Source organism: Eulemur rufifrons, chromosome 16, assembly GCF_041146395.1.
Source record: "Eulemur rufifrons isolate Redbay chromosome 16, OSU_ERuf_1, whole genome shotgun sequence".
In the NCBI taxonomy this organism is placed as follows: domain Eukaryota; kingdom Metazoa; phylum Chordata; class Mammalia; order Primates; family Lemuridae; genus Eulemur; species Eulemur rufifrons.
This window is the reverse complement of record NC_090998.1, coordinates 71915574-71938952: the sequence shown is the minus strand read 5'-3', so window position 1 is coordinate 71938952 and position 23379 is coordinate 71915574. Positions and strand designations below refer to the sequence as shown.

Genomic DNA, 23379 nt, shown 5'->3' with positions numbered 1-23379 from the left:
CTCACCCTGCCTCCAAAAAATTCAGTGGAGACCTGATACTTTTTCTTCAGGTTGCTCAAGTCAGCTAAAGCCTGGAGAAAACCAGTAGAAACTAATAGAGAGTTCATGTATCTCCCCACTCCTCTGAAGTCCTCACCCCTGCCTCTCTCCCCATCCTGCCCTCAAGACCTTAAAGAAGTACAGATTGATACTAGGCTTCAATTAGTTAATTCAATGATGCTAATATAATTTGTCAAGAGTGAACAATTCAGTGAAGTTAAAAAAAATAAAAGCTACTTGATGCCAAATAACTGGTTAGTGGTCCCGTGTGTATTCCTTTCCATCTATAAATTGTTTTGGCCTTACTTATACTGAGCCATTATTTACACTTTGCTTATTTTTCTTGTGATTTTTCATGGACTTGCTTCTAGCTGCAAATGAATTATTTGGTTGTCACACATGAAATTGACAAGAAGGAAAATAGTTTAACATTATTCTGATTTACAGAGGGCAGGAAATAAGTTGTGACCCATAATATTGGGAATTTTTGAAGAGCCAAGAAAAATACATGCATATTATGTCAAAAGAAAAAAGATTATCAGATTATCAGATAGGATCAAAGATTATTAGATTCCTTTCAAGACTGTTGGATCCTGATCATATCTTCACAAATGGGAAGCTGTTAGCTTAAAGAACCTTAGAAGACAACTATAACAGGAGTAATTATATACCTTTCATTCCTTCCATCTTTCCTTAATTCATTCAACAAGTATTTATTAAGTGTTTGCCATGAGTTAAGCACTGTTTTAATTTTGGGGGATACAACACTGAAGGGGAGACAAGATCCTTGTGCTCAGGGAATGTACATTCCTGTTGGGGAGACACATAGACAAATCAGAATAGTCAGAAATGGAAGTTTCTTTGCCATGAAGGGAATGAGAATGGGTGACGTGATAGTGACCACTTTAGATGAGGTGGTCCTTGAAGATCTCTCTGAGGAGGTCACTTTAAAAGAACAATCTGAACGCCACAAAATTAACCATAATATCTCAGAGGAAAGCAGTTCCTGCATAGAAACTGATTGGTATAAAGGCAGGAATAGGTTTTGTGCAATTGAAGAATGAAAGTCCCAGGCGGCTGGGGCATAGTTAGCCAAGGAGAGGAGGTCGTAAGTGGGAGGCAGAGAAGCAAGTAAGGCCGGATCAGCAGGGTGTGTAAGCCAAGATAAAGTGTTTGGATTTCACTGGGATTGTGACAGGAAGCTACAACCAAGGAGGACAGTGACACTATTTAACTTGTATTTTTACAAGTTGTTCCTAGCTGCTGTGCAGTAAATGCAGGGAGACCAATCAGGAGACTATTATAGCAGTCGGGACAGGAGGTGAAGGTGCTGGTGTCTAGGGTAATAATGAAGAGAAGTGGCAAATTTGGGATATATTTTGGAAGTAAATTGTATCAGGATTTCTTGATGGATTGGCTGGAGGGAGGAAAAGCGGTAAAATGAAGAGAGAACTCCAAAATTTTTGATTTGAACCAACTAAGTAGCTGGTAGTGGTACATACTGAAACAGCAACACTGGCAAAGAAGTTTTGAAGATAAAAATGAAATACTTTTTGTTTTGGCTATGTTATGTTTAGATGCTCCTTAGACATCCAAGAAGAAATATGAAGTACATACTTATGTAAAAATCTGGGGAAAGGACAGGGCTAGAGATGTAGATTCTGGTGTCATGGTCAAATAGATATAATTTAAAGCCAGGAGGTCTATTAAGATCACTTCTAGGCTGTGTGTGATAGAGAAAAGCAAGGGCCCTAGAACAAAGTAGGGAGCATTCCAACATCAAGATATGCAGTAGAGAAGACATCAAACAAGTCTGAGAAGGAATGATCATTGAAAAGATAAACCAGAAAGTACAGCATCAAGGAAGTCAAGAGAATAAACTGACTCAAAGAGAGAGTAGTCAACTGTTTTGAACGTAGAAGAGAGTCAAAGTCAAAACAATAAAGTTGTCACTGGATAGGGCAACATGCAGGTTATTAGTGATTTTAACGAGAGTAGCCTCATCAGAGTATGTGAGACAGAGGCTTGCTTGGAATGGGTTGAGAAGAAAATGTATGTTAAGATGGTACAGCAACTGTAGATGTATAAGCCATCCTGGAGACCTAGAGAAAGACAGGAGGGAAGTGAAACGGGAATGTTGCTGGTCAGTGCAGAGGCCTATCTGAGATCTATGGCTGTTATTGTTAAATGATCCTAATGACTCCAGTTATATATATGTATCTCTAGCAGTATTTAGCTGTTCCTATGCAGCACAGAGTAGATGGACAGTTGGCTTTAACCAGGGTTTGGGCTCTGCTAGATGAAAACAATGGAGGAAGAGAGAAGTAAAGAAGTTAAGCATATTTGCAAAAGCGGTACTACAAAATTGGACCGTGGGCTTTAGGCTGGGTTTTGATGAAAACAAGTAGGCTAGGGAAATGGCTGACAGTAAGAAAGTAAGAGGAGCCAGTGGATTGGAGGTCTGGGGGGGGGGGGTCAAAAAACTGATGGTGTAGGAATATTGATGTACCAGAGCTGAATGGATAGGAAATTAGTGGTCAGATGGGGCAAGCAGAATTGTTGTATATGGGAAGCTGCTATTGGTGAAGGGTATTCTTACACGATTATGTCTCACCCACTGCTTATTTTCTTTTTGAGTAACCAAGTTCTCTACTATATTATTCCTGTGCTGGAGTTATCATAAACTGCAGGGAAATACACAGATTTTTGAATAACTTTTGTGCCTAAGCAGTAGAGGAAAGCCTATTAGTCGAAAGATTCTACAAGAGAATTCCAGTAAGGAAGGCCTTGGCATGTTAATGCTAATAACCAGTTTTAGACCAATTTCTGAAAAACAAAAAGAGAAAACAAGTCACCTTATCACTCTATGTCACTGAGAATGTTCCTCATATTATCTGAAAATAAAGCACCTCATGTCTAGAAAGATGGAGGAGTATGTGCTTTGTAAGTGCATTATCAATAGCGATTAAAAATGTATTAGTTGTAGGCATGACTGTTCTGCTGGACCATAGAGACACACACAAACAACACATAGTAAAAAAAATTTCTGGGATAGAAATATCATATTACATTATATAATGCATTATATTTACAAAACACTTTAAAATCCATTAACTCATTTGTAAATAATACCTAATTTGCTACATCTTTTCTAAAGATCTGGAAGTACTTTCCAATAAGCATTTCATTCATTGCTTCATAGACTCCATTCATTACTTGTGTTTTTTTTCCCCCTCTGCCAGCACGGTTAGTTCCATTATTCCTGTTCCTTCCCTATATAAGCAATATTAAAGGTTTCTCTTTTCCTTCCAATGTGAAAATTGAGCCTCTTGGCTTCCGAATACTGGTAGGCTGCAGGAGATGTGATTTTTGAGTTAAATAATGACATCGTGCCCGGAGGTGAGTTTCAAGTCCACGTCTTGTTTTGGCACAATGTTTATCTGTGACCTCATTTTTTCTTAATCTCTAAAACAGAGGCATTAATGACAATTTACTCCATATATCTATTATCAGAATAGGATTTAAAATTCCTTATGAGAATAGGCCATGCATGGGCTTTAGAAAGAGAAAGTGCAACATGTTAACATCAGCCCATTAAATATCGTTATGATCCAAAAAGGACAACCTCAAACTTCTCTTGCCAACTTAAATTCCAGCTTCTTCCTACCCTTTTTTTCTGATTCTTTACTTTCTCTTTGGCTGAAATTAGAAGGAGGAAGGGAGCAGGGAAGTCGACCAGGGTTGGAAAAGGGGAGGGAAGCCCAACAGACCGGTTGAGCATGCTTGCCATTCTCCAGCCTGCTTCGACCCAGGGCTAAGCCCTAGCGTCAGCGTTTCCAGCAGAAATGAGGATCCAGCCCAGGTTCGGCACTGCGTCCAGAGCCGGGAGCAGTCACGGGAAGGGTCACACTGACAAATACTACAAAACAGCCCGAGGCGCCGACACAGGCACCTACCCGGTGCGGCCTCCTCCCTCCCGGCTCAGGGACACCCCCAGGCCGGGCCTCAGGGGTCCTGGTCCGCCCTCCCCTGGCGGGCACGCGGTCGACGCGCGGGCGCGGCACTCTGACGGGGCCTGGGCGTGTGCTCGGCGGCCGCGACGTCCCCCCAGCCAGCCGGAAGGAGCGGTGGCGCCAACGTCCCGCCGCCTGTCCGTCACGCAGCCGCCCACGCTGCCGCCGCTTCCGATTGGTCACAGGCCCGGACCGGCCCTCTCCCAGCCCCGCCTCCCGCAGATGGACAGGCCGGGGGCGGGGCGGCGGCGGCACCGCCCCTCGGCGGCCGCGGGCGGGCCCGCCCAGCTGTCAGTTACGGGGGCGGCCCGGCGGGCTGGTGGGCGCTCGCAGGCTACCTTGTCGCTCGCCGGCTACCTTGTCGCTCGCTCGCTCGCTCGAGCGCGCTCCCTCTCGCCGCCCGTGGGGAAGTCGGGGCCGCCTGAGCGGCCGCCGCCACCGCCTCGCCCCGACCTTCTCCCCCCCTCCGTCCCCTCCCTGCCCGGTCCCTCCCGCCCGCGCACCCCCGAGTAGTGAGTGGCCCCGCGTAGGGTCCGGAGAGTCACCGCGGCGGCGCCGGGTGGTGTTTAGACCATGTTAAGGAGGATTTTGCAGAGGGTAAGAGAGTTAAACCGTCTTTCCGGCAGCACGTGAGCGGGAGAGCCCAAGCCCGGGGCCGCGGGCGCTGCCGCCGCGCAGAGCAGCCGAGGTGGCAGCGCGGGCACCCCCTCCTCAGCGCGGGCTCCTGCCTTCTCTAGGCCCCGCAGCCCGGCGGGCGCTTAGGCCGCGGTCGTCCGGCCCTGGGGCGGGCCGCAGGGGCGGGCGGGGCGGGTGGGGCGCGGTGGGGCGACAGGCCGGAGCTCCGGTGGCCCTGAGCGCCCAGGGCCGGCTCCGCTGGGGCGCGGGGCTGTCAGGGCGAGCTGGAGGGTGTGGTGCAGGCGCGTTCCTCCCGGGATCCCAGAGTGGGAATGAAAATGGAGAGTTGGTGTCTGTGGGACTGGCCGGCCAGCCGCCTGCCGGGCTGGAGAACGCCCCGTGGGAAATTGCGGGCAGCTTGCCTCGCTCTTCCGCACCCTCCCCGCCCACCGTGTCCCCCAACTTGATACGACATGGCACCTGCCACACACGGCTTCCCTGTCTCATCTGGACCACATTGGAGGGTAATGTGGTGAGACCCGGCCTAGCGTGGGCCCACTCGTGGGACTGGCACTTACTGGCAAAGTCAGCTGAGAAGGAAGATATTACTCACTGTTGGAAACTTTCTTTTAATTAAAAATGAGTTTCCCCTGCAAGGCCCAGTACCTTATTTTAGCTCTCCAAGAATAAATCCGCAGTAAGCTTTACTAAATGGTATACGCTTAGTTTCTGCCAGTGTTATCTCTACTTGAAATCTGGAAAACCTTGAAAGATAAAAGGATTAGAGTATTGGAAAACTGTAGGTGTATCGTTTAGGAATCAGTTCCTAGAATAACATTAAAATCTCTTTTCCTATAAGAGTTACTGTACTCAAGTTTTTGTTTTGTATAGCTTAGCTTTTTTCTTTCTTTTCTTTTTGAGGCTGATAGAGTATAAAAAAAATGTAGATGATTGAAAAGTGGGTGCCAAATCGATTAGTTCTTTACCAAGGGAGGATAACTAGTTCAAAGGACAAAAGAAATTAGTGAATTTGTAGTATTCAGTTAAAGAATGTGTCAAAGAGAGTTGAGTCATCCAGTATATAGGAAGGGAGTGTTCTGGCTTCTGCATAGCTTTCTGGTGAAATGTTGAAGTCATGTGAAACTTGATCATCTATTGGTTAACTTCTTTATCTGACACCCTGTATTGACATTTGATTATATTTTGCAGTGATTTTTGTCAGGGTTTTGAAATCTTGATAAGCGATGATTTTGGCAGTAGCAGGGGTATGCCCTTTACTCTCCCTATTACTTAGTTTGTTCAACAGTAAAGATATCTGTGCGTGATTTACTTGCAGTACTTAAGAGATTTTTCTTTTATTAGACCTGGAGAAACTGATTACTTCCTGTCTCAGATTGTGTTTCTGTCACAGTTCCACAAGTGATATTTAATTTGCCTGTGGTTTGCTTTAAAGTTTATTAAAAAGAAAAGTGTTGACCGATTTAAGAGTAGCTTCTGATAGTTATAGATTAGTTTTTAGAAATATAAGATGCTTTCCCGTACTCTTGGTTTAATGTTGTGAAGCAGTGAGATTATATAAAGATCATTTTTAGTGTTGGTTCATACATATCAACTGTTACAGAAGAAGCCTCAGTTGAAACTACAAAATTGGGGTTTATTTTGTTTTTTACTGAGATGTAATATTGAATCGTCACATCTGAATAAGTCAGTTGACAACTGAGTTTCTCAACTGTGGCACTATTGACATTTGTGACTGGATAATTCTTTGTTGTAGGGGGCTACCCTGTGCATTATGGGATGCTTAGGAGCATCTTTAGCACCTACCTACTAGAAGCTGGTAGCAGTACCCCCAAATCCCCTCATTGTGACAGCTAAAAATATCTCCAAATTTTACCAAATGTCCCCTAGGGGCAAAATTGCCTCTGGTTGAGAACCACTGCGTTAAATATATTCACTCTTTTTTTGAGACAGAGTCTCACTCTGTTGCCCAGGCTAGAGTGCCATGGCATCAGCCTAGCTCATGGCAACCTCAAACTCCTGGGCTCAAGCAATCCTTCTGCCTCAGCCTCCCAAGTAGCTGGGAGTACAGGCATGTGCCACCATGCCCAGCTAATTTTTTCTATATGTTTTTAGTTGTCTGGCTACTTTTTTTCTATTTTTAGTAGAAACGGAGTCTCACTCTTTCTCAAGCTGGTTTCAAACTCCTGACCTCCAGCGATCATCCCGCCTCAGCCTCCCAGAGTGCTAGGATTACAGGCGTGAGCCACTGCGCCCAGCCCTGTGCTCACTCTTTAATAGGAAAGTTTGAAGTGTTTCTCATGATTAACTACTTAACTTTCTTTTATTTAGTGTACTTATATTGAGTTTCAGTAAATTCCAGGCGTTTATGCTAGGAGCTGGGAAATGGTTTAATAAGATACGGGTCCTCCATTTAGAACTCATAGCCTGATTGGGGAGGTGGACATTTAAAAAGTAATTATAGTGCTATGTAATAGAATAATGAAGAGTACTCTGGGAGCCGCTTTGTGGGATGGTGACAGGGCAATCAGGGAGAGCTTCAGGGAAGAGAGGATGTACACAGTTCAAAAGAGGGAAGGGCATGTCAGGCAGAGGGAACAATAAATACAAAGACATGGAGTCATAAATGGAGCAAGTAATACTAGGGAGAGTGTGAGCAATTAAGTTTAGGAAATGAGATGATACGCAGGGATTGGTGGGAGATGAAGCTACTGAGCGTAGCTAGAGACCAAATTATGAGAGGGCCTGGAGTCCCTTTGAGGGAGTTCAGCTTTTATCTTGTAGGTGGGTCCATGTTAATGCTCAGCATTTAATAGGGATACTTTGATAAAAGTCTTAAAGAAATCTGGTGATTTGTATTACTACTTTAGAACTTAGAATATATATTTTATTAACTGTACAGGTGTTTTTTACTAACAAGCATAAGTTGAATCTTTATGTAACATGGAAACCATTTTATTTTACTATTAATATAATTGCTGATTTAGAGATTTGTTTGAAATGGTCTCCATGCTTTTAAATTATATTGTATTTTTTTAACATTCTGTTTTTTTTTTTTTTTTTTAGTTTTATTTTATTTTATTTTTTTTAAATTGTTTTTTTGAGACAGAGTCTCACTCTGTTGCCCAGGCTAGAGTGAGTGCCGTGGCGTTAGCCTAGCTCACAGCAACCTTAAACTCCTGAGCTCAAGCGATCCTCCTGTCTCAGCCTCCCGAGTAGCTGGGACTACAGGCATGCACCACCATGCCCGGCTAATTTTTTTTTTCTATATATATTTTTAGCTGTCCATATAATTTCTTTCTATTTTTAGTAGAGATGGGGTCTCGCTCTTGCTCAGGCTGGTCTCGAACTTCTGAGCTCAAACGATCCGCCCACCTCGGCCTCCCAGAGTGCTAGGATTACAGGCGTGAGCCACCGCGCCCGGCCAACATTCTGTTTTTAGATGACCTTTTGATTTTAACAATTGTAATTTTTCTCCTGAATAATGTCCTCTAAATAGCATTTTTGAAAGAAGAGACAGACAATGTGATTATTATCAATGATAACTCATGGTCTTTGAACATCACCAATACGGTCCCAGGGTACTTCATAGAAATTTGGTTTCTGGTTCTTCTTCTCCTGCTCCTTTTTTTTTTTTCATTAGCTTAATAGATGGTGTTTCTCTGAGGGTTGAAAGGGCCTGGAACCCCCCCCCCCCCATAAAACCAACACAATGAGGTGGCTCCAGTATGTATGTATTGAATATTTTGCTTAATGGTCCTTTGAAGAAAGTGCTTGATGAATTTAAAGTGCTTGATGGCCAGAAACATGACCGACATTTAAAGTTAGGCAGTTTGTAAATTTTGTTGCCATTTCTTTCTTAAGGAACTTATTGTGATTTAATAGTAATATGTTTCTTTTTGCTAGAAAATATCAATAATATTTCTAAAAATGGATTTAATTATTCCATAATTGTAGAAATAGAAGGGCTGCTTTTATGATCATCAGGTCTGTCTGATTTTTAAAATAAGGAAGTAAAAACTGAGGGAGATTAGTTGGTATCTGAGGCAACACAGTTAGTAGATGTCAAAGACTTAGGAGACTAGAGCCAAATTTTCCTAATTCCCAATCCATTTCCCATTTCCTGGCACTTTGCTGCCCTTTTCTTTTGGTAGCCAAATGTTGTCAATCAAGCTGCTGCCCTTTTCTTTCGTTACTCAACTATTAATATGCTTAGCACTATGCTAGTCACTGTGGAGGATATAGGAAAAATATGAGACCCAGCTTCTGCCCCGAGGAACTTACATAATTAAGTGTCAAAGCAAATGATACAGACAATGAAGGCTGTAGCAGTACAGAAGAGGAAAGGTCAGAATGAACCTGTGTGAGTGAAACTGAGATGGGGTTTTGAAGAATATGAGTGATTGAGAGGAAAAGTTTCATTGCAGGAAGGAGTTAGAGTGTAAGCAAAGACACAAAGAGGGGAGTGAGTTCATTTCTCCTGCCCTCCCTCCTTCCTGAGCAAATTGCCTTTCAACAAATAAATATTTATAACATTTGCTATGTGCTAGATACTGGGGATATAACGGTGAATGGACACAATCTCTGCCCTTCAGCAGCTTAAAACCAAGTGACTTTAGAGATAGAGGTCTATTTAGAACAGAAAGAAATTGAAAAATTTGCAAAGGTAGTAGGAAACCTCATTGTGGAGATACTTGGTTGTTGAGCTCAGCACTGTCTGATGCCAATGTGAGTCACATATGTAATTTAAAATTTCTAGTAGTCATATTTTTAAAAAGTAAAAGGTGAAATTACTTTTAAAAACATATTTCTTATAGCCTAATATATATATATAATATTTCAACATGCAATCAATATAAACATTAATGAGATATTGTACATTCTCTTTTTTGTACTAAGACTTTGAAATGTAGTGTGTATTTTACATTAATGGCACATCTCAATTTGGACTAATCATACATATCAACAGTTCAGTAGCCTTGTGTGGCTGGGGGCTACTATATTAGACGATACTGACTAACACTATTGTATTAGTCTAGTTGGAGAGGTATAATCTTTAACTTCTTATTTGGAACTCATTTCAAACTTAAAAAAGTTGCAAGAATAAAATAATATATGAAACACCTGCATATTCTTTATTCAGATTCACCTATTATTAACATGTTACCCTATTTACTTTATCATATGCTCACTTTCTTCTCTTCTCTCCTCTCCTCTCCTCTCCTTTCTCTCTCTGAATGTGTGTAATTTTTTTTTCTGGACTATTTGAGGGTCAGTTATGGCCCTTCACCTCTGAATACTTAAATGAAGAATAGCAATATTCTCTTACATAAGTACAGTGTAGTTGTCAACTTTATAAATTTATATTGGTTCACATTCCATAATTCCTATTTCACAGTTGATCTGATAATGTCCTTTGTAGCATTTTCCTCCCTCCAGTGCAAAGACCAGTTAGGGTTAGATGTTATATTTAGTTGATGTTTAGTAGATATATTTAGTTATTAGTTGTTTTAGCCTCTTTTAATCTAGAACATTTCCACAGCATTTATTTGTATTTTATGATGTTTTTGAAGAATACATTTTCCCTCCTGACTTTTTTTTTTTTTAAACTAGAATATTCCTCATTCTAGTAAATGAGGTTTGCCTGAAGTTTCCTTGTAATTACATTGAGATTATGCATTCTTGGCCAGAATACTGCTAGGAGATATTGTGTCTTTCTCAGGTTATCACATCTGGGGCCTATGATGTCTTTCTTTTCTTCTGAGGTGATGTTAATTTTGATTACCCTGTTAAGGATCAAGGTGTTGCCCAGTCTTGCCACTGTGTAATTATTGTGTTTTTTCTTCCTTTGAAACTAATGGGGTAGTCTGTGGGGAAATAATTTAAGATCCTGCAAATATCCTGCTCCTTATCAAAAATTTTCTCCTAAATTTAGCATCCCTTGTTGATTCTTACCTGACCTAGTCTTCACCACCATGGCTACAAAATGCTGATATTTCTACTCTAGCACTTTCTCCACATTTACCAATTGGTCTTTGGTTCTTTCCCTCCTTCCCTTTCTTTCTTTCTTATTGGTATGCACTCATTAATTTCCATTTTTTAATGATTTATAACTTGTCACTATCCATTATTTTGGTGCTCAAATTGTCCCAGGTTTGAACAGTGGGAACTCTTTCAGGTGGTTCCTCTGTCCTTTGACACGCCCCCATCATTTTGCTGAGCACATTCTTACTTTCTGGCATATTAAGATACTCCAAGTTTATCCTGTACCTACCCATTCCCAACCCTGAAATTAATCATTTCCGTGAGGAGCCTTGGTTCCTTTTAGTGGGGAATGGTATTGTAGACCAAGATCTGGGGTGGCTTTGTTTCTTGGTTCTTTCAGCAGACAAATCTAACTGAAATTTTGAACTTTATTCTATAAGCAGTAGGAAATCAATAAGATTTTATTAAACAGTGAAATATACATACTTGGCACATAGTAGGAGTTTAATAATATTTATTGAATGATTGTTGAATGTTTTAGAAAGATTAATTTGCCAATATTACAGATGATGTATTAAAACTATAGGAGAGTATAAGCAGAAACCAGATGACAGTGATTTTTAATATTTCAGACATAATCAAGTAATCATGATTTGCATTAGGATGATGATATTGTGAACAGAAAAGAGGTGATGAGGGTGTGATGGCTCACACCTGTAATCCCAACACTTTGGGAGGCCAAGGTGTGAGGATCACTTGAGCCCAGGAGTTCACAACCAGCCTGGACAACATAGTGAGACCCTGTCTCTAAAAAAAATTTTAAAAGATTAGCCAGGCTTAATGGTGTGCCTGAAGTCCCAGCTACTTGGGAGGCTGAGGCAGGAGGATCGCCACTTAAGCCCAGGAGTTCGAGGCTACAGTGAACTATGATCATACCACTGTACTCCAGCCTGGGCAACAGAGTGAGATCCTGTCTCCAGAGAAGAAGAAAAGAGGTAATGAATAGGGAAGACCTTTTATGAGCCTACTATGTCCTGTGGAGACAAGTTGAGTAGAGCAGACATGAATTTTTGTGGAGCTTAGTGTTCAGTGGAGAGGAGTGGAATTGTTCAAAGAATCATGTAACTGTATCATTACACACTTGGATGAGCACAAGAAAGGGAAAGCAGCCCCCAGAACACACAAGAGGGCCTTGACCTAAACTAAGGTGTCAGGAAAGACTTCCCAGATTAGTTGCACATTTAAGTTTGATAAAATTTTTACTAATTTATTAAAGTGAATTTTAAAAAGTGATAGCTAATGGAATTTTCTTTTTGTGTGGTTTTTTTAGTGTGTTAAGAATAAAGGCCAGGCGTGCTGGCTCACGCCTGTAATCCTAGCAGTCTGGGATGCCGAGGTGGGAGGATCGCTTGAGATCAGGAGTTTGAGAGTAGCTTGAGCAAGAGCGAGACCCCATCACTACTAAATATAGAAAAATTAGCTGGGCATGGTGGCTTGTGCCTGTAATCTCAGTTACTTGGGAGGCTGAGGCCGGAGAATCCCTTGAGCCCAGGACTTTGAGGTTGCTGTGAGCTAGGCTGATGCCAGGGCACCCTAGCCCAGGTGACAGAGTGAGACTCCATCTCAAAAAGAATAAGAAGAGGTAAAGATATAAAAGAATCAAGGCTAGAACTAAGAAGAAAGATGATATTAAGATGTAAAAGATCTAGGGCTACAACTAAGTTTCAGGCTCATCTCCCCATACCTCTGTCCATGCACTGACCTTGCCATTCCTCAGTAATTGTGTTTCTCACAATTCAACTGTTCTCCCAGTTGTCCACATTACCCAGTTCAGGTGACACTAGGAATTATTTGCTGGCTTTTTTTCTTCCTCCCAAGCTACCCCATACTAATTAAGGGACTGGGTTTTTGGAATCAGATCATCATTTAAATCCTGGCCTTCTTTACTCATGAGGGTAAAGTCTCGTGCAAAATTCCAATCTCTCTGAGATCTAATTGTTTAATCTGTAAATTGAAGTTAATATCTACTTCATAGTGCTAATGAAGGATTAAATGAAATAGTGTTCATGAGACACCACAATATCCAGCATTTAGTAAATACTTACTATATAATAGCTATTATACTACATGTCTCTAGAAAATTTATTACACTGTTTTTGTAATTTGTTTATTGGCTGCTCCCCTACTAGACTCCCCTAGGGTGAAGGTTTTGTTTTCTTTCTTTGTATGTCTAGGGTCTAACACAATGCTTGATGCCTGGTGGTTTTTCAGTAATACATGTTGACTACTTGGTGGCTGTGTAGAGAGGATGACTTCATTAAGGGAGAGATCAGCTAGAAAGTTATTGCAGTTCTTAATATTGTTACATGTTAGAATCCTTTGGAAACCTTAAAAAATTTTTTAGTTTCCCTATTGAATCAATTTCTAGACCTCTGGCTGTAGGTCTAGGGGATGATGACAGCTTCAATTCAGGCGTGGCTTTGAGGATAGAGCATAGGTTGATTTTTAAGAAAGTTAAGAGATAGAATTGATAGGACTTATTGACTTATAAGTAGTTTGGGTCGCTGAGACGATGGTGGAATGGACCAAAGTAAGGATAGAGGAAGAGGAGGAACAGGTTTGGGGAAGAAGGTGAATATGAACTACAGGTCTGGACTTCCCAGTGGAGAAGCTCAATAGGCAAGTGGAAATTTCAATCCAGCACTCAGGAGACAAGTAGAAGCAAATGTTAGATATGTTTGAGAAGTTACGTTACATAAGGACTGAGAAGTGCCCACTGAATGTGATAACTAGGTCGTACCTATTTCAGTTTCAAGAGAGTCATAGGGAGAAATGAATGATTGGGAAGTAAGGAAATAGAAACAGGGAGCATAGACTACTCCTCCAAGAACTATAGAGGTGAAGAAATGGATAGCACTGAAATATTAAATGCACTAATGTAATCTGTCATCCTTGGATCATGTTCTAATAACTTTTTATTTTCAAGGATTACAGACCTCCTCAAATCAGTTTAAGTTGAAAGCGAGATTTATTGTAAAGTTTCAAAGTGATCTAAGAACAGGAATTGCTGCGTAGTTAGTTGGGTGTCTGGAGAGTAGAACCTAGAATGGTGTCAAGGACAGAGATAGCTCTTTTCTCAGTCTCACACTCATGGACCCCTGGCTTCTTGCCTTTGCTTCTCTGTGCCTGTCCTTCTTTCTGCTCCTTACTCAGTGTGTTCAGGACTTCAGATGGCCATCTGGCATGGAATTCTACACACCTTTCCTGTTAGCTTTTCATAGCCAACTGGCCCAGTGTCTCATTTCCCAAACCCTGAGAGAAGAATCTAAAATGTCCTTCTCATCTTTTCTTGTCAAGTCATGCATAGGTCTCTGGATGGCTAATAGAGTTGCTTCCTCTGGGTCAGGTGTCCATTGCTGGTCTGGTCAGCTGCGACTGGGAGTCGGGTGGGGTCTTAGGATACTTAAGATTTTCCCTTCTAAGAGTTGTTGCACCGTGAAATATATCTTTTTCAGGTCATTTTCTAGACATAAGCTTTAACCATGGCTCTGAAATAGTGATAATCGTTCTGATTAGGTTCATTTGGTTCTAGGAGTAAAGGAGCCATCAGGTTAGCTCAAATATTAATAATAGAATAGTTATGGTTATAGGGATATACTACTCTGCAATCAGAAAGATGGAATTTCATAGAAATCCAAAACCAAATATATAATATGGGGCTGAGCCCTCTGAGTCATTTTTTTCCTGGAAGGCTTTGCAGGATCTAAGGCAGTGCTATTTGGGACTTACGTGACAGGGCTTTATAGATTTTCTACTGTAGGGGTCAGCTGTTAAAGGACTCTGTGACCTTTCACAAACTGTTTGTGTCCTTTGTATCTATGTACTTTTGTTTCTGCTGTCAAGTAATTTTCTTACCCTCTACTCTAGTTTTTTTCTTAACTATGTATCTTCCGTACACTCTTGAAACCTTGGGTGGGTTGTAACTTTGTTTTGCTTAAATGCCTCATGTACTCTTACTTTATCTCATGACTACACCATATATAGCTTTAGTGCCAGTTTATGCAGCTATTGGGCATTTCTCTTCATAGTTTGCAATTCAAAGGCCTAAACATGGGACTCAGATGTAGATGTTCCTGCATTGGGAGAGATTATTTATTTATTTATTTATTTTGCCACAGGGCCATTTTATTGGCTACTAGCTAGCTTGTGAATAGCTGCTTTTGAGTCCAGGTGATCACATCTGGTCAATTGGCAATAGCCATGGGTTTATACAGCCCACCTGTCTTGGGCTATCTTCTCCACATGGATGGACTACGGTGGGGCAGCTTACCTTAGGATGGGTCATGGCCATTGTATGCTCTCTGATTGATTGACATATTTAATACAATAACATGAATAATAGTTGCATAGACATGTTTTTAAATGTTGCATGGGTCATCGCAGTAGGTGCAATCTAAGAATTCCCACCTTTATGCTGTGCTATGCCAAGATACATTGCTTTGTGGATGAATTAAGTGATTGGTAGATCATATTGAGTTAGGTCTCTGAGAAGTAAGTGTGCATTTATTTTGTTCTGTAATACTTGTACTTTTCTTTGAATAAAAACTTATATCTTTGCAATTGCTTATATATTTTAAGCAATGGTTTAGCTTTAAAAATAAAAATATTAAAAATATTAAGAGAATGTATTTCTGATTATAAAAATAAAAAATCATGTATACCATGGAAATTTGAAAAGTTCAGAAAAGGAAAATTGAGAAGTAGCATAGGGCTGTAGCATAGTGGATAGTTTAACATGGAAAGCACAACCTTTGAAGTCAGGTGGATCCCAGCTCTGCCCATTATTATTACATATTTTTGGTCTTAGCTAACAAACTAAGTTAGCTTCTTTAACCTTATTTTCCCCCCTTAGCTAAATGGGAGCAATCCTTTGCCTTTACTCAAAGGATTGTTGTAAGGATTAAATGATATTCTATAAATCAATTAAAGTGCTTAGTATTGTGCCTGTCATAGAATTTATATATTAGCTATTATTATTTATAATAAAAAGATAAAATATTTCATCTAGCAGACCACCAACTGATATTTCTTCAGCTAGTATAAGGCTCAAGTTTCTCGTGTACATGATTTTGAAAATGCACACAGTCTAGGGGAAGTTAATATTCTGAGCTTTATAATAAGATTCATGCCTCAGGGTTATTTTGGTTTTATAAAGCTTTTGAGTTTAAAGGCATCAGAGCAAGTAGAGAAATCACTGAATTTGGAATCAAAAGACCTGAGTTCAGGTTCTGCCCCTTCTACCAGTGTGATCTTAGGCAAATCATTGAGCTTTTCTGGGCTTTATTTTCCTTATCTGGCCAATAAGGGCGACACCTATGTGATCTCTAAAGTGCTTTTCAGGGTAAAAGTTTTAGTTGAAAACCAAAGAAGAACCAGGATTTTGAGTATGCAGATCTTTTGCAACCTGAAAGTAGCATTTTAGGTGTGCTATATAACCTATTTTTTACTCTATTCTCTAGTGTCTTTTCTAAGAAAAAAACAGTGTTTTCAGGAATCAAGGATTCAGTGATAAAATTTGTTAACTCATATAAGGTGCACCTGCCACATAGTAGCCTCCAGAAGATATTAGGTCTCCTATTTTTTTTTTTTTTGTTTGTTTGTTTCAGACAGCATCTTACTCTGTTCCCTGGGCTACAGTATAGTAGCATCATCAGAGCACACTGCAACTGCAAACTCTTGGGCTCAAGTGGTCTTCCTGCCTCAGCCTCCTGAGTAGCAAGCACATGCTACCATGCCTGGCTAATTCTTAAATTTTTTTGTAGAGATGGGGCATCTTGCTATGTTGCTCAGGCTGGTCTCAGACTCCTGGCCTCAAGCAATCCTCCTACCTTGGCCTCCCAAACTGCTAGGATTACAGATGTGAATCATGTTGTGGGGCCAGGTTTCCTCCTCCCTCTTCTTCTTTTTTTTTTTTTTTTTGTCTGTTCAATTCCATACTAAGGTCTCCTTCTTTGCTGAGATCTTTTTCCCTCCAGTGTATAGCCCTTGATGATGTCTTAAATGCAAGTAAGATACAGTATTATAGTCCGACAGCTATATCTCCATTCAAGATGGAACATATTCCTTTAGCTGCCTGGAGTCATAGCTGCTAATGGCTCATAGCTACATCTTTTTCTGGGAATTGTCCTTGCAGAAGGAAGCTCTTTCACCCAAGATTATGCTTCCTTCCTGGAAGCAGCTTGTACTTAATTACTGATTAATGTGGGGGATACAACAATTATTGCTTTGCCTTGATTAGGGACTTAAATGAAGGACTATCCCAGCTTCAGAACTCTTTGTAGGATTAGCTGCGGCTGCTATTGTATTAATAATTGTGTTACTGTTCAACACTGTTCAGCTTCTCCCTCTGCCCAGTCATGTTTTCTCTATGCCCACACAGGTGGTGTTCTTGAGATCATTTCCTAATAAACCTGTATGCAGATTGCAGTCTCAGAGTCTGTTACCTTGGGAAACTGAATTATGGCAGTCATCTACTATTTGGCTAGTCTTTCTCAGGGATTTTTGCATCATAGAAAATGACTATATTAAGGATGGATTTTAATTTTATGAATTTTGTGTTCTATTTCTTTGAAACTGATAGTCTACGTATCTTTTATAACAGGGATCTGTAGCCAGTAGATTAGAATTTTTGTTAGATTATAAAGTGTTACTTAGTAGGTTTTCAAGTCCATTTGACAGTCTGTGATTTTGATCATGGTCCACAAATGTTCTGTTCAGGAAATTTTATTGTCAGCACCTTTCTCTGTTTCCCAGTGATTATAAGACTTTTAAAAAATGAAAGGTAATATTGCCAAAACTAGACTGTAAACCCTTATTTTGGTATGTTTTTGTGTCTGTCTATCCATATTTGATTAATCAAAACACTATAAACTTTCCGATTCAAGTTGGTGTTTGGTTAAAAAAGAAAAAAATATATGTATACTCTAAACTTGCCTAAAATATATAGATCAGTTTTAATTATATGTTAGGTATTTAAAAAACTTTTATTATTTCACTTAATATTAGGTTAATTTTAATGATGTCTATAACCCCAATTTAGTGACTAGTAACTTATCGTCTATAATTAGTTCTAATTGTCTCAGTCTCTTACTGAGTTGGCTGCTTGTGAGAGGTAAATTATTGTCATGTAACTATTAGTAACTAGTAACTTTTAGAGTTTTGAAAATGACCATAAGAAAGAAGCATATATAGAGACTGAAAATATATTTGACATACTTTTAAGTTAGCCAATTTAGGGCCCAAATTAATCACAGAATGAGAATTTTAGAGCTGGAAGGACCCATGATCTTTTCCTATCCCTATAGTTTATCAATGAAGAAATTGAGATCAGAAAAATTAAGTGTCTTGATTGGTGTCAGAGAGATGGACAAGAAACATTTTGAGATTATAGAGAGAATATTGGATTGAGACCTCAGAAACCTAAGTTTTAATTGCAACTCTACTATTAGATAACAGAGTGTTGTCAGACAAGTCAGTTGTTCTTTCTAGAGCTATTAGTTTCTTTATCTATGAAATGATTGCAATTGGGACAGATGATTTATGAGTGCCTTGTAGCTTTTGAATTTTGATTCTGGGTCTGTTTTTTGGGTGAGGTGTACTTAATAATATTATGTGTCTACTATTTACAATATATCTACCACAATGTCAGACATTGATTTAAACATTTTACATTTATTATTTATTTAATCTTGACAAAAATTCTGTGAGGCTGACATTATTGGTTCCATTTTACACATGGGAATTTCAGGCTTAGAGAAATTAAGAAAATTTACAAAGCTTTTAAATGGCTAAACTGGAAGTTGAAGGTAGATGTGTGTGACTCCAACTTCTACATCTGAATCACTATACCTAGATTTAGGTGGACTTTTGTTTTTGGAGCACTAGATACTTTCTGATGAAAATAAGAAGCAACTGCATTTAGATAGTTGTGTGTTTCTGACCTCAAAGCTGGCATAGTGTAAATTGTGTGCCAGTCATTAGGCAGGAAAGACTTAGGAGGCAGAAGCGTATTGTGTGCTGGTGCTTGAGAAATTTTGGAGAGGGGTGGAGTCAGATGCAACAAGAGGGATGCCTTTTAGAGGCCACTTTGAGAGATAAATTGAACAGGGATTACATTCAATTTAGTATTAATAATTTAACAATAGGTGACAGTATTCTCTTGCTCATTAAAGTTGTAGATGGCTCTAGGTTAGGTAGAATTGCTCATGCTTTAGAAAATAGGAATTGTATTCAGCTGAAAGCTGATATAAATGGGTTAGGGTTAAATGTGTTATATTTGTAAAGAAGCTCACTATTGCATGATATATATGATTTTATGATGGGTAGAAAAGCATCTGTGGAGTTACATGGAGAGTTCTGTGGTACCTTAAGTTTTCTAGGTCAAGATTGTATTGCTGCAAAAACCTGAGTAAGCCTTCTACTTCAGAATTTGATATTGATCAGGATATATTGAGTTTTAAGAAGACGGAGAAATGAGAAGAAACTCTGAGGACAAAAAAATGTATTTGAGGACAAAATATAATTAGCAAAGATGAATTATGAGACAAGTTTAAAGATGTTAGGGTAATAATGGTGATTAGAATGAAGAAGATTAGTTTTCAAAGTTGAAGTTAGAGCAAGAAGAAAAGGACTTAAGGGACAAATTTTGTATGACATTTGAGGCTAAGAGCTAGGAGTTAGAATTTGGAGTATAGGAAGTATAAAATGAAAAGTAGAAGGCCCCTTCCCCAATAATCATTGCTAATATTTTCTTCTGTATTCTTCTATAATTTTTTGATTGTTAATGGACATCAACATTATACAAACATGATCTTACTATCATATGAGTTTGCATTTTTTCCGCTTAATATAGTTTTCAGATCTTTCAATATCAGCACTTTCAGAACTACTTTTATTGTTTGTTTATTTTATTTATTTTTTTCTTCGAGACAATGTCTCTCTCTGTTGCCTAGGCTGGAATGCAGTGGTGTGATCATAGCTCACTGCAGCCTCAAACTCCTGGGCTCAAGCAATCCTCTCACCTCAGCCTCCTGAGTAGCTGCGACTACAGGCACATGCGACCATTCTGGGCTAATTTTTAATTTTTTTGTAGGGATGAGGTCTTGCTGTGTCACCCAGGCTGGTCTCAAACTCCTGGGCTCAAGTGATCCTCCCACCTTGGCCTTCCAAAGTGTTAGGATTACAGACATGACCCACTGTGCTGGACTTATTTGTTTATTTTTAATAACTACATTGTATTCCATTATATGGGTTATCAAAATTTATTTAACTAGTCCTCTATTGAAGGACATTTCATTTATATCCAGTTTTGCTATTATAAACAATGCTGCAAATAACATGCTTATACATATATTTAAGTGGCACTTTTATGAATTTGTCATTGAGTAATTTGCTAGCAGTGGCTCAGAAAATATGCAAATTTTTTGTACTTAGTTACACTCTCTCTAACAGTGTTTGAAAGTGCTGGTTTTCCAACACTCTTTCCATCAGTGAATATTATAAGAATAAAAACATCATTTTACTTTAATGCTGTGAAAACCAGATTGGCAGTTGTCATTTTACCCTTCCAGTTTCTTGTTTAATTTGAAAAGATTAAAAAAAAAAGATGGAAAACAGAATGATGTAAATCCTGAACTAGCTTCATTAATTTTTTTTTAATGTTTGAACAGTATTATGTGTTAGTGGATTCAGGCAAATTATGTTTATTGTGTCACTACATTTTTTGTAGTGAATAACTCACTCTATATAGGGCTCCCATTCTCAAAAAAGGCTTCTTCCTTCTTTTGTGGAGAAGATATGACATTGTATCTATTGTATCTAATTGTAGCTATTGCTGTATGATAAACTTTCTCTGTTCTTTGGCTTACAACAACCACCCTTTTATTTGCTCTTGATTCCATGGATCAACAGTTTGGGATGGGCTTAGCTAAGCGGTTCTTCTATTGGTCTCTCCTGGAGTTACTCAGATAGCTGTAGTCATCTGTTGCTGAGATGCGTGGTTTAAGGTTGCTTTACTCATATTGCTGGTTATATGCATTGGGCCATATGTGTCCAAGGCTAGCTTGGGTTTATGTGGTAGCAGAGGAGTTTCCAGCAAGAGAACACATCCCATTGTGCAAGCACCTTTCAAGTCTCTGCTTGTATCTCATTTGCTACTCTACCATCAGCCAAGGCAATTCTCATGGCCAGCCCAGAGCTGATGTGGGAAAAGATTATATAAGAATATTACAAAGGCATTGAAACATAGTCCTGATTCATCAATGGAAATTACCGTAACAAACTACTGCTGACACCACTTTGTTCTTTCTTGTGTTATGAGTAAGTACTACAAGAGAAGTATAAATAAGGGACATAGTAGAATTTCAAGGATAGAAAGATTTCTTATTTGAGGGGGAAGGCTGAGAGAAGATTTTTTGATGTCTTTTGAGTTAGACTGACTTCATCAATATTTGCAAAATGATGACTTTCTAAATCTTTCATTCCTTTTACATATATTTACTGAAATTTTACTGTAAAGAACTTTTCTTTTTTTTTGTAAAGAACTTTTCAACATAAACCAGGGCTATTTAGTTACCCTGAATTTTAGTACATACTGGGAAGGCAGGATAAATGCTTAATTATTATCCTTTAATTACGAATTTTAAAATAAGAGTTGGTATACTTGCTACTTCAGTAGTGATCACTGATGTTTGCTTACTAAGTCTTTGTACTTTCTCTTTCCTTAAGAAAAGAGAATTCCTGGATTTTAAAAATGGACTTTATTTTTTAGAACAGTTTTAGGCCCACAGCAAAATTGAGCAAAAGGTATGAGATTTCCCACATACCTCCATGCCTACTCCCGCCCCTCCTCACCAGTTATCAGCATTTCCCACTACAGTGGTACCTTTGTTACAGTTGATGAATTTACATTGACGCATCTTATCATCTGGAGTCTGTAGTTTACATTAGGGTATAAAAGGTTCATTCTTGGTATTGTACATATTAAGGGTTTAGATAAGTGTATAATGATATGTATCTACCATTATGCTATCATACAGAGTAGTTTCACTTTCCTAAAAATCCTCTGTGCTCTGCCTATTTACCCTTCCTTCCTCTTTAACTCTTGGCAACTGCTGATCTTTTCACTATCTTCATAGTTTTGCCTTTTCCAGAATGTCATATAGTTGGAATCATACAGTATGCAGTCTGTTCAGATTTGCTTCTTTCACTTAGTGATATGCATTTATTTAAGTTTCCTCCACGTCTTTTCATGGCTTGATAGCTCATTTCTTTTTAGTGTTGAATAATATTCCATTGTCTGGATATAACACAGTTATTCATTCATTCATCTACTGAAGGACATCTTGGTTGGTTGGTCACATCAAAGATCACTAATCACAGATCACCACAACAGATATAATGATAATGAAAAAGTTTGAAATAGTGTGAGAATTACCAAAATGTAACACAGAGTCACAAAATCATCACATGCTTTTGGAAAAATAGCACTGTTATACTTGCTTGGTTCAGTGTTAACACAAACCTTCAATTTTTAAAAAGTATAATATCTGTGAAGTACAATAAAGCAATGCACAATAAAATGAGGTATGTCTATAAATAAATGTGCAAAGTATCTGCATAAGGAACAAAGAAATAAAAGGAATATTGGCTATTCAATTGGAGAAGTTTGCTTATCTTTAACATAAAATATTTTTTTCAACATACAAGTAATTTAAGTATAGATCTAGGCCGGGCGCGGTGGCTCACGCCTGTAATCCTAGCACTCTGGGAGGCCGAGGTGGGCGGATCGTTTGAGCTCAGGAGTTCGAGACCAGCCTGAGCAAGAGCGAGACCCCACCTCTACTAAAAATAGAAAGAAACTATATGGACAGCTAAAAATATATATAGAAAAAATTAGCCGGGCATGGTGGCGCATGCCTGTAGTCCCAGCTACTCGGGAGGCTGAGACAGGAGGATCGCTTGAGCTCAGGAGTTTGAGGTTGCTGTGAGCTAGGCTGACGCCACGGCACTCACTCTAGCCTGGGCAACAGAGTGAGAATCTGTCTCAAAAAAAAAAAAAAAAAAAAAAAAATAAGTATAGATCTAAAATTCTGAAAAAAAAGTGTGGCAAAAACAAAAACCAAAAAACTAAAAACCAAAACTCTCATCCTGTCTTGCTATAGAAATTATTATTTGTATTTGTAATTTTTTATAATCTTTTTTCTTATATAGTTTTTATATATAATTAAAATCACACAGTATATTTTCTCATTTTATGTAGTTTTTATAAATCATTTTAATTGATGAATTCAAAATAGTTATCAGTTCATCCTTATTTGGCATTTAGGTTGAATGTTTAATAGTGATGTACAGGATGTTTGAGGCAAATGTGAGGTGAGTAGTTTTCAGTTTTGGGTATTTGAGGGGCATTTCAGTGGAGATGTCTCGCAGAGAAGCAGTATTGGTCAGTGATTAAGAACCACACTGCTCAGATCCTTTCTTCTGTTCATTAGCCATGTGACTTTGGGCAAGTTACTTAATCTCTATGCCTTGGTTCTCTCTTGTGTAAAGTGTGAATAATGCTAGCATGTAACATATATATTTTTGATGAGGATTATTGAGTCAATTTTTGTGCTCTAAATCAGGAGTCCCCAGCCTATGGTGAGTTGTA

At 39.1% G+C, this 23379-nt stretch overlaps 1 protein-coding gene across 1 annotated transcript in view; it reads left to right on the top strand.

The window, feature by feature from the left end:
* The first annotated feature begins 4553 nt into the window (after positions 1 to 4553).
* EEA1 (early endosome antigen 1) overlaps positions 4554 to 23379 on the top strand; it is a 102193-nt gene continuing 83367 nt past the window's right edge. Inside the window, exon 1 of the mRNA XM_069491790.1 lies at positions 4554 to 4649. Within this exon, the coding sequence (XP_069347891.1) occupies positions 4626 to 4649 (24 nt within the window). The 5' untranslated portion in view covers positions 4554 to 4625. The remainder of the gene's footprint in view (positions 4650 to 23379) is intronic.